Source organism: Spea bombifrons, chromosome 5 (assembly GCF_027358695.1).
Source record: "Spea bombifrons isolate aSpeBom1 chromosome 5, aSpeBom1.2.pri, whole genome shotgun sequence".
Classification (NCBI taxonomy): domain Eukaryota; kingdom Metazoa; phylum Chordata; class Amphibia; order Anura; family Pelobatidae; genus Spea; species Spea bombifrons.
Window position 1 is genome coordinate 102,180,718 of NC_071091.1, and position 12,185 is coordinate 102,192,902.

Here is a 12,185-nt window from a genome sequence, read left to right on the forward strand (position 1 = left end):
ACCCCGCCCCCCTTATCTACCCTTCCTCCCCCCCCTGCCGCCCCCCCCCCCCCTTGTACTTACCTTTCAGCAGTCCTGCGGCGAGTCTCCCTGTTCGGTCTCGGTGCCGGCTTGTAATGCTGAGCGCCGGGAATCTTCCGGCACTCAGCATTACAAGCCGGCACCTATTTCCTAATATATGTTTTGGATAATGTATTGGGTGTGAAGAGGAGGTTACATAATAAAAATAATTTATGTTGTTAAATCTATATGGTGACCAAACATTATAGCTGCCAGCAAACTTCAATGTATTTACTATAAACATGCGATATGCCATCCTGAAGGGTCTTGGACACACTGGGTTTTACTTGGCAATCCATAAAGTCAGGTAGGATGAAAGCCTTCAAGCAGTAATGTTTTTAAGCAGGGAGCTGCCTTGACCTGCCTTGCAGGGTCCTCCTTAAGAATGTCCTGTTGTTGGTCTTCTCGGTGAAACAAATGTTGGAATGTGACTCTATCAAGGAATACTACACTTCAAATATGGTGGAAAACAAGGAAGATCATGATTTCCCCCACCTGTCTATTAAGTGATATGGTGAATTAGGGAGCCTGATCATCCAATATTGTGATCTACTTCTAGTAAAGTGGTTAAGAGGCTGCCTCTCCATGAGACATGTCGGTCAACACCAGAATTCAAAAGCTCAAAACTTGATGTGTCAAGATTCAAACCGCTCATTTCCTTTTGTGTCACAGGAACTATCACTATTTGCCGTTTCATGAAAAAAAGCCCTGTGTCTATGTGAAAAGTACATGGGGGGATCAGACCTTTCGACTGTACACTTCCAACGTCCTTCAAAAAATGGGAGATCACCTGGTGAGTCTGGCTGGGATGTCCATGCGCTGTCCCTCAAACTGGTGGAAATGTGGATGTGGCATTTATACCACAAACAGTAACAATGTAGCTGTGTTTAAAATCCACACACAGGGTGTATATCTAAATTATATTTTGGGGTATATTTTCCATATCATATATTATTCTAATCACATTAAGAAATCTGATCTGCATATAATTTAACATAGAATGTCAAGTATTTACATTCCTAAAATCCAATTGAAGTTCTGCAAGTTCTACATTTTTTAAACAACTTTTTCACAACAGGAGAAGATGGATTTAATTTAAGTAAAATTCTCATAGTTTGTCATAAAACTGAAATGTCACGCTGTTACCCCCACAAGCAGAAGACTTATTTTCATGCTACCGTAACTGGAAACTGGAAGTGATTGATGGCTCAAATAATTACACCGTAATAATTAATTGTCATGTAAAATGTATTATTTCTAACCCAATTATTTCATTAAAAATGTGAAATTCAGCTTTCAACTGAAAAAAAAGGTTTATTCTCTGCAAAGAATTGAATGCCCCAGACATAGCACTGAGGAACAATTAGAGGAACCTAGAACATGGATTTAAACATATTTTGTCATATGCTATAATATCCTTGGGTATTAGATACATACTAATGTCATATTTTAGACTCATTAGACCTCATTAAGAATGTCTATAGTCCCGGTCAAGAGAGGATTGTCCATCAAGGCTATGGCACGTGCCTCCTCCTGCTGAACTTTAGGGCTGCCAAGACTGTTCTCCTTCATGATATCGTAATTGCCTTTTTTCTTTATACTTACAAACCTGGCTATTCGATCCATTAGTTTATTAGCTATTGTCTTCCATTGGCCCTCTTTCTCTGTTCATCGCTTTCCATGGGATAGCCACATGGCTCCTGATTTTAAGACCAGACCAAGCATTGGCTACATTTGTAGTCTTTTCAGCAGATTAGATGGCCCAATGGTTCTTATCGGGTGTTATGTTTCTACGTTTCATGAGCAGGGCCAGATTAAAGAGCTTGGGCTCCAGACCTGACTTTCATGTAGCGGCAGGGACATCTCCTGAAGTAAGCCAGAAGTATTACAAATACTACCTATAGGGTACTGTGTAAGGGATGAATGTGGCCCTCTAGAACATAAAAAATATGTATCGAATGTCTGGAATTAGGGGATGTTGCGGAACATAAATTGGGTTATTGCTCATCAGTGGCATCTACTGCGTTGTAGTTATTCTAAGAAAATTGCAAATAGAATTGATTTTTAAGAAAAAAATAAAATATATATATATGTTTTTTTTATATACTAGCACTCACAATTGTTTTTTCATGTTTCTATGCTTTTGAATAGAATTATTTTTTTCTGAAAAACCTAAAAAAAAAATGTATGTATAATTTGTGTATATCAGACACGGAAAAAGGGGAGATCTAAATTAAACCCACATATGGTAAAAATGGCAAAAAAAACGTACAGTGGTTTGGGTATTAATAAACCCCCGGAGAAACGGCCCCGGAGCTGCCTGGGTGTGCAGGGCGGACGCATCTCCTGCGGGGCATTTAGCTGGATGGTGGGGAAAGGGTAAATACATTTGGGGGCATTCTGAGGAATCCCTGCAAACGGACCCCACAAAAATTTAAAGGGACCACAAAGCTATCTTTAAAGTGCATGTCATGGCTGGAGTGTCTCTTTAAGCAAATTATCTTAGGAGGTCTCTCATTTTCTTCATTCTTCTGAACGTTAAAAAACATATATCAGTGGAAAGTTGTGGGCATTCAGCAGTATTAAGTTAATTAAGTTCATTATACAGTATATATATATATATATATATATATATATATATATATATATATATAGACACACGGATGTAAAAGTGTTATTATCCTCACTGAATAATCTGTATTTGCTGTTAGGAGTTTGCAGTTCATCGTTTAAAGAGATAGCATAATTAGACAAAGCATTTTTCATTTCTTGTCATTTATAGAAAATTACCATATAACATTCAAAACTGTTAATTATTATAGAAAATGTAATGAAGCACGGGGCAGCTCTTCCGGTTCACTGCTGATATATTTATTATAACTGTCTCCTATCAAAATGTTTTCTATTTTAATTGGATTTTTTTATAATTGCAAAATCCCCAGCAGAGGAAAAATGTATTTGCTGCACACAGACACCCCCATACATATTCACTCTAACACCGTACACTGAAATGAGACACAATCTAACACTGCACACTAACACACACTAACACCGTACAGTGACACCCATACAATCTAACGCGGCACACAGACACCCCCATACATATTCACTCTAACACCGTAATCTGACACCACACACAATCTAACACTGCACACTAACACACACTAACACAGTACAGTGACACCCATACAATCTAACACTGCACACAAACACACTAACACAGTACAGTGACACCGATACAATCTAACGCGGCACACAGACACCCCCGTACTTATTCACTCTAACACCGTGCACAATCTAACACTGCACACTAAAACACACACACTAACACCGTACAGTGACACCCATACAATCTAACGCTGCACACAGACACCCCCATACTTATTCACTCTAACACCGTACACTGACACCACACACAATCTAACACTGCACACTAAAGCACACTAACACCGTACAGTGACACCCATACAATCTAACGCGGCACACAAACACACTAACACAGTACAGTGACACCGATACAATCTAACGCGGCACACAGACACCCCCGTACTTATTCACTCTAACACCGTGCACAATCTAACACTGCACACTAAAACACACACTAACACCGTACAGTGACACCCATACAATCTAACGCTGCACACAGACACCCCCATACTTATTCACTCTAACACCGTACACTGACACCACACACAATCTAACACTGCACACTAAAACACACACACTCACTCTAACACGTTACACTGACACCTACAGAGACTCTGTCACCATACACTGACACCCTCCACAGTCCACACACACTCAGGCTGTCACATATCTCAGCTTCCCTGAGGTGAACTTTTAAACCAGATATCTACAAAAACAATTATACCGAACGACAAGCAAAAAGCACGAGTTAACTTATAGGTAATTTCAATTCATTAATTTAGTTATTCCAAAACATTGACCGTTCCACTTAAAAGAGGAATTGTTACTGAAATGAACCAATGTTAATAAGAGTGCAAACAAAATCTATTTTTAAGGAATTATTTTTACTGTAGATTTCAAGATAATTGAAATGTTGAGAATGCAACAAAGATGTAAAAACACAGAACATTCTCTCGGAATTGCTTGTAAAACGAGTCTCCTCTTGGTCAACGCTTCTTGGTGAAATTGTCTGTATGGCTTCTTAGCCCAAGCCGCATTAGGCGTGATAGTACGTCTAGCCGTTGGCACTGATTGATGGTAGCCAGGGCTAGACTGGATATAAAGAGGAAGCCCCGGCACTTTAAAGCCGGCGGCCGCCTAATGACATGAGTGTGGCCAACAGCTGGATACGACACACAATTTCTGATTTAAATACAGCTTTTATTATTGAGTGAAGACCGTTCCATTTCACAGATATAACAAAGTAGACGTTACTATTCCTTTAAAAGAATCTTGAGCACCGTAGTAATTCATTGGTTAATTTAGGTACAGAGATATGTTATTAATACTATTTTTACGGCTAAGAAAATGTTCGCTCATATTACCATCCATGTATTTTTTTTTTATGTTTTGTTGATGTTTTGTGTTTTTTTTTTTAGGAGAACGGTTTAGAGAAAGTTAAAGAACTTATCAAGATCTCTGATTTTGCCCCAGAAGAGAAGATGAGAGAAGTTCTAACGGAATTTATCAACACAAGCAGGTACCGTACAAGTTTGTTTGCTTGGTTTTCACAGTTTTAGCTCCAATTATAAATATCTAGTTCAGGTACCAAGTCCTCGTGAATTCCTGGACTTTTCTCAGGGCACATGTTGGAAGCAGTCTTTATTCCCTTTCATCAACAGCCACCATTTTATTTTTGTAATTTACAGAAATTTTATCGCTGCATCCGAAAAGAAAACCAAGATGCCAAACACCACAGCGCTGGATAAGAAAAGGGTAGTGCTCTGCAAGCAGGAGCTGGTAAGCGAGTAGATGAGCGCCGTTGCTTCTTCCTCAGCTCAGATGTATGCAGGGCCGGTCTTAGTACCAAGCTGCCCTGGCGGCGGCCTGAGGTGCCTGAAGCAGGAGTTAGGAAAGCTTTTCGAGGAGCAATTCTGGATTTAGTGAATAGGTCCGAACATGCACTAAAGTTATACCGATCAGCCATAACATTATGACCACCTGCATTAGGTCCCCCTTTTCCCGCCAAAACAGCCCTGACCCGTCAAGGCATAGGCTCCACTAGACCTCTGAAGGTGTGCTGTGGTATCCGGCACCAAGACGTTAGCAGCAGATCCTTTAAGTCCTGTAAGTTGCGGCCTCCATGGATGAGCCCCGGTGCTGCGTGTTCTCCAGGTAAGCGACGCACCTGGCTATCCCCGTGATGTAAAAGAAAACGTAATCAGACCGGCCACCTTCTTCCATCGCTCCGTGGCCCAGTTCTTCTGCTCGCGTGCCCATTGTAGGCGCTTTCGGCAGCAGACAGGGGTCAGCATGGGCACCCTGACTGCTCCGCAGCATAATGTTATGGTTGTATATTGTAACTACTGGCTACCTTTTCTTATATAAAAAACCCTCACATTTTCACACTATGCCCGCTGGTTCACTTTTTTAAATGTATTCTCATTGCATCATCAATTACAACGTGTAACGTCTTACATTTACCAGGAAGCCATGTCGAACGAAGCTAAACCAATCGTACAGCAGAAGAAAAAGATGTCAATTAATGAAATGACTCAAAAAATACAGAGCTTTATCGACAATATAAAATTTTTGGTGGATGAGGTAAGATATCACAGTTTTTGGGAATATTAAGAACGAAAAAAGATCAATTGGCCAGACGTTCAAGGAAAATACAGCCAACGACTGGATGTAAGTGGCCGCACACTATGTTTTTAATGCTCATATGACATGTGGCTAGGCATTTAAAGCCACTGGCCACACACTACAGCACCCGATCTGCTACCGGACCCCGGTGTGCCAGATTACCAGTCATCTGGTCATCTGATAAACCAAATATCAAATGCTTTTTATTATTATAATAATTTAATATTTTTGTAAGTAATTGTTCCAGTTTGAGGTGGTACAGTCAATAATGCCTTAAAATTGTGTCCTTGGGATCTGCGAACTGCGACCCTCCAGCTGTCTTCTGACTACAACTCTCATCATTCTTAGTCAGTCTCAGCAGAACTTTAGGAGGTGCATCCTGCTGGCCAGGCGTCCTGTTTTGTGCAATATTACATTTATCACATAGTGAATAAAATGAAGGTTTTCTTTTTTATTTCACTTTCTGCACTTAAAGCCGCAGCAAACGGTTCCCGATGTGTTCATCTGGCTTCTCAGTAATAACAAGCGCGTTGCTTACGTCCGTATCCCGGCCAGGGATATTCTGTACTCTCCGGTCCTTGAAGAGAAAGGTCATCACTGCGGGAAAATTAAAACCCTCTTCTTCAAAGTAAGTGTCCACCTTACCGGCAGTTGCTCTTCAAGTGCTTGTAGATATGTTATCCTATATATATATAAGTTAAACAAGGGATAAAATCTTGGTGTCCCTCAAGCTTAAAAAAGTTATTTGCTATTTTATTTATCTCTCTTTTTTTTGTCTGTCCCAGAGGGGATATAGATTTGTAATCCTTGGTTGTCTGGTGGGATGGAGTATAGACTTTTGTTTCTGTTCTCCTTTTATGCTTTAGCGGTGCCAGGGACCGAAGGTGCTGGGATATGGCATCATACCCCATCGCCTAGGGTCACTATGAACTAAATCCAACATCATGTAAATGTACTGCTATTTCCTAATGAAAACTAACTTAAAATATATTGTTTATTAAAAAAATTGAACTCATTAGAACTAAATTGAAGTTGAATTAAACCCTGAATAGCCTAGGAATGAAATTGGGGATTGGTAATGCCAACAGCAACAAAAGCTAGTCCAGAAACCACTGTAAGGAACTACTCATGGTAATACCAGTTACATTTGAATTGGGAAATAGGCACTCCTTGCCCCGTGGTTTGTTGAGGAGTCCCTGGTTTGCTATCCAATGCTGTGAACCACAAGAGAGTGAGAGAACACTTCAGCGAGCTTCTCCGCTCAATCATGATCATGAAGTTCCAGATCTGATGACAGCTTTGAAATATGACATCATATTCTCAAATCCTAATGTCAGATTGACGCAGAGACCTGTAATTGCCAATTATCTCCATCTCTTAGTCTTCCATGGTTGATCTTTAATGAAGTCTTCTACCTCTGTCTCCAGCTACCAGGAAAACGAGGACCCGGCTGGTACATTCAAGCAAAAGCCGACGTATTCCTGTGGCTGGGATCCAGCAAATACTCCCATGCCATCTTCGAAAACTTACCTACGGGATACGAAATGGAAACACACCCAGCACCTACAGGACATCATGGACCCCCACCACCTGGAAGCCTGGTCTACAAAAGTAGAGTCACATTATGTGGATATAACTGTTGCTTCTTAGAACCGTTGCCCCATTTGCCCCATCGTTAATCCACCCCTGCCACCAAGCTTTTGTTGCAAAATGTATTGCATTAGCAGATAGCAAACCCATGCTTCTGTGAGCACAACAAACATCCAAAATGTCCCAGATAAGGGTCCATTTATCAGAGGTGGAACTGCGTACTTTATTGTTAGTGTTATTGTCTGCAGTTGTAATCGCACAGCATGGAGATGTAGGAAAGCTCGCTTCTGTTCCATGCTTTTACTTTTGTTTATTGCCTTGTGTGACCCATTGGTTTTCCATCTGTGTGTTTTCATTATACAGCACAACACACGTTCCAGCTCCGAGCCCACATGTACCAAGCCAGGGGACTGATCGCGGCAGACAGCTCTGGGCTTTCGGATCCATTTGCCAAAGTAACGTTTGTGTCACACTGCCAAACCACCAAGGTAAACTAATTACGGGTCGGTAATTATCCGGCAGACGGTGGATATGTATAATACCGTCTGATACCGAATTCTATTCTGCCAAGGGCTGAGCTTCTCCGGTTAACATGTGTTCTGCAGTCATTAGCGTGTTATTAGTTGGTGCACACATTACATTAGACAACAGAGCAACTGTTTGGTGTCGACTGTCGCTTGCTTCCTTTCTTCTGGGAAATCAGGTTTGGTAAAAAAAAATGTTTATATTGAAATGGTGCAAAAATCGTGAGAAAGCACAAAAAGTATGGAAAGAACTGTTTAGAAACAGAATTTGCCAGCAGATCAGACCCATTCGGCCCATCTTGGCTGCCCATTTTCCCTGCTGTAAAGACTCCGACCATAATCAGTCGTTGGTCTCGTCTTCAGGGGCCATGTGTCTATCCAATGCATGTTTAACTTCTCCTACTGCATGAACCTCTACCACTTTTGCTGGCAGGCTGTCCCACTTATCCACCACCATTTCATTACATTACATAGACAACAACAAGGAAAGAATGAGCATTCAATATGATCATGGGGAATTGAGAAAGTAAAGTTAGAGGAATTCTAAAAATGGAAGAATCGGAGATATAAGGAGTATTTGTTAGCGGTAGTTGTGATTACCTTTTAGGAAACAGTTAGTCATTATAATGAAGGCAATGCAGAATATATGACACTTGGCTTTTTAAACAGTATCCAGAGGAACATATATGTGTGTTTTGGTCCAGATGAGACTCTCAGACTATGTGACCTCGTCTTGCCAGAATTCATTGACCGATCTTCCCATTGGTTTATCCAGATCATTAACCAGACACTGTCTCCAACCTGGAACCAAATGCTTCTCTTTAATAACATTACGCTCTATGGGGACCTCAAAGACATCGCAGATGACCCTCCGAACCTTGTCATAGAATTGTATGATGATGATGCGCTGGTAAGGAAGGGGACCAAACCTTTTTCTAGATCGTGGGAATTTCATAGCTCTGTCTCATTCTGTGGGTACTTCTAGCCATTGGCTTCTCCATTAAATCAGAAATTCTAGATATTAAATTCATGATAATCTTTCAAAACATTTTCTTCCCTTAGTAGATATTTCAATAGATATACAAAGTAATATTATATATATATATATTAAACCCACAACTTTGATATCGTTCCATAATAGGGCAAGCCGGAATACCTTGGATCCACCGTCGCATCCCCAACCGTGACACTCGCTGAGCAGACCTACACTCCAGCAAAACTAGCCTATTATCCGATATTCTGTGGGAACATCTCTGGCGGGGATCTTCTCGCTGCATTTGAATTGTTACAGGTATTTGTGTACCCTAGCGGAATAACGTGTGGTTTCCCCTTGACACAATGTAGAGAGATGTTGTGGCGAGTGCATCTTTTTTTTCTTTACTTTAAGGGTCTATGAATAATTTTTCTAATGTATTTTTTGGAGTTGCCTATGGTTAATGCCAGCATCGAACGTGACAGCATATATATAAGGAACGTAGAAAAGTTGTAGGTGGCCGGTGCAGATCCATAGAACCAAAAATTAACAAAAAGTAGAGTTATGGGACCGATCCCTGCATCCCGATTTGCATGACAATAAACGCAAACATATATAAAAGTTTATTGAGCCAACATTTTGGCTTCAATGGCCTTTATCCGGCCAAACATTAAAAAAAAGTACAATAGAGAAACCTCCAAGAAACTACAATGGCAACCAATTAATTCACTAATAATGTTTAATAATTTTATATATATCTATATATATTCATTGATAGTTTGACTATTAATGAAATATTTATCGCCACTTGACCCACTCGCTGTTTTTGAAAATCCAATCTACTTAAAATATTAAAATCTTGAAATTTTGAAAATTCTTATGAAGATTGTATCACTAACGCATCTAAGATGTCTTATATTTTCTTGGCATTGGTTTGAGGGCACATTTTTTTTAAAAACGTATTTTTTTCTTGGTGACGATGCATTTTCATTAGTTCAGCTGAATAATTTACTTCCGATTTCAACCTACTTGGTCTCTTTAGGTCTCTGAGTCTGGAGTTCAGAGTCTACCCCCAATCGAAGCCCCCGATGTTGCCCAGATCTACCCCGTCCCATCAGATATCCGGCCAGTCCTGAGCAAATACAGAGTAGAAGTAAGTACAGCGCTCCTGCCTATAATACGGGTTATTGATCGGAAAGGAGTATATCAGCAGCTCAATAACAGAAATCTATCTAGGCTTCGTAACCTCATGTCAATTAAGATTAAAAGAGCGTTGTTATTGAGTAGAGATGGCGGTATAATTACTCATTTTTATATGTAATACATAACGCCAGCGTCTGGAATTCGTAGCATATTGTGATAATTTTCACACATTACACTTAAAACCAAGTTCTTTTCACAGGCCATTAACTGCAGTCACACTGTGAACATTGACAGTCTTTTTTTTTTTGTCTTAGATAATGACATTTTGGGATTGCGACGTTGTTTGTATATCTGGAGCGATTCATCTTTTTCTTTGTATTGAGCGATTAACATGAGAATGCTCTGGATCGTTGCTTTTTTTTGTGGAGTATACTGTGAATCATATACTTATTTACGGCATTTTTACACGAATCATTTTTTCTAAAATCAGGTTCTCTTCTGGGGAGTCCGGGAACTGAAGAGGGTGCAGCTTCTTTCCGTTGACCGTCCCCAGGTGATGATAGAGTGCGCGGGGAAGGGGGTCAAGTCTTGCGTTATCCAGAGTTACAAGAACAATCCAAACTTCAACGTTATCGGCGACTGGTTTGAAGTGGTAAGCGGGGGTGCATGGCTGTATCTCAAGGGTTAAATATTTTTTTTTTATAAATGCTCTCACCTAAGGCTTCTCGGAGGACAAATCTGAATACGCAGAGGGAACGGTCAGTATAGGCTTTTAAAATGAGGCATCACAGCAAGTGGTCTGGGGCTCTTTTAAGGTTAATGCAGTGAACTCAATGGCTATGCCTTCCGCATCAGGTCCAAAGGGGCCACAGTTGCACCTTTTACCCCTTGAGTGTCACAGGAAAGCGAGGGGTGACTTTGTATACTTAAAACGTTCCAAGCTCTTGGAAACGGACTCAGCAATCTGATCTTGTGATCAGTCATATACAGGACCAGACTGGGGATCACTAAGCAATCCTGGCCCTTTACGGTCGGTGGCCACCAACCGATGTGAGTGGGGCCGCCAGCTGAATAAGCCGCACGTTACGGTCTCACGGGCCGATCCGCTACTGTATCAGTAAGGTGCTAACCCACCGGGTCTGGCCCAGCATCATTTCTGAGATATTCTTTGCCGTTGTTCTATTGTCCACTGATGGTCACAATAAATGCTTGAACATTTAAATGAGAAACGCGTCACTCTGTGCCAGGAACTGCCCGAGAACGAAGTCCTGCATCCCCCGCTGAGTGTCTGCGTCGTGGACTGGAGAGCCTTTGGTCGTAGCACGCTGGTTGGAACGCACATGATCAACTGTCTGAAGCAGTTTTTGTACAAGCCGACTGTGTCCGACGCGCCGGCCGTTTTAGAGCCAGAGGTGGACAGTGCCCCGGTAGAGACTGGTAAGTCAAGAACTTATGGAGGAGCCATAGAGTTAATAGCTGGGTAAGTACATAAATTAATGAAATAAAGTACTCAAAATACAACAAAATAAAGTGATTTAACAGAGAGGGGAGTTTATTTCGAATCATATAAGTAATGTAAGGAAGTTTTTCTTTACTGATAGGGTGAAAGATAAGTGGAACAGCCTCCCAGTAGAAGTGGTTGAGGGTAATACAATGAGGGAATTTAAACTTGTATGGGACGTTAACAAATGACACCTGGGTTTTTTTTAGCTCATGTGCTCAAGATTACAAGAGAGACAATGAGAATTTGATCCTCTAATCAGTGAAAAACATGAAAATGGAATGATTATCCTGTTAGCGATAATGGAATTTTACCATTCTTACTGTTACCTTTTTTCACGTTTAGTATCCCACACAATTTATTGACTTTATTGGTTTGTTTGTTTGGCTTTCTTTTTGGTGCCAAGTATAGTTTACCACATATAGTATGAATAATATATTAAAAAAGAAACATTCTTTAACTTCATATCATTTATTTAGAATTTTGATACATTTCTGGCAAAGACAGAGCAAATATAAGAGAGTGTACACAATTGTTTCACAGCTGTTGGGTTTATAACTTTAAAAGTGAACAAATACCCCAAAAAACCCTATATTGCTGTAAAATAGACGATCTAGGGTAT

The 12,185-nt window shown here is 40.5% G+C and overlaps 1 protein-coding gene across 1 annotated transcript in view; it reads left to right on the plus strand.

Moving 5' to 3' along the window:
- The window catches only part of FER1L6 (fer-1 like family member 6), a 53,223-nt gene that overhangs the window by 24,534 nt on the left and 16,504 nt on the right, over nt 1–12,185 (plus strand). Inside the window, exons 14-25 of the mRNA XM_053466452.1 lie at nt 733–853; nt 4,626–4,726; nt 4,896–4,986; nt 5,674–5,790; nt 6,308–6,460; nt 7,260–7,443; nt 7,786–7,910; nt 8,722–8,856; nt 9,088–9,237; nt 9,962–10,072; nt 10,553–10,714; nt 11,310–11,499. Of these exons, the coding sequence (XP_053322427.1) occupies nt 733–853; nt 4,626–4,726; nt 4,896–4,986; nt 5,674–5,790; nt 6,308–6,460; nt 7,260–7,443; nt 7,786–7,910; nt 8,722–8,856; nt 9,088–9,237; nt 9,962–10,072; nt 10,553–10,714; nt 11,310–11,499 (1,640 nt within the window). The remainder of the gene's footprint in view (nt 1–732; nt 854–4,625; nt 4,727–4,895; nt 4,987–5,673; nt 5,791–6,307; nt 6,461–7,259; nt 7,444–7,785; nt 7,911–8,721; nt 8,857–9,087; nt 9,238–9,961; nt 10,073–10,552; nt 10,715–11,309; nt 11,500–12,185) is intronic.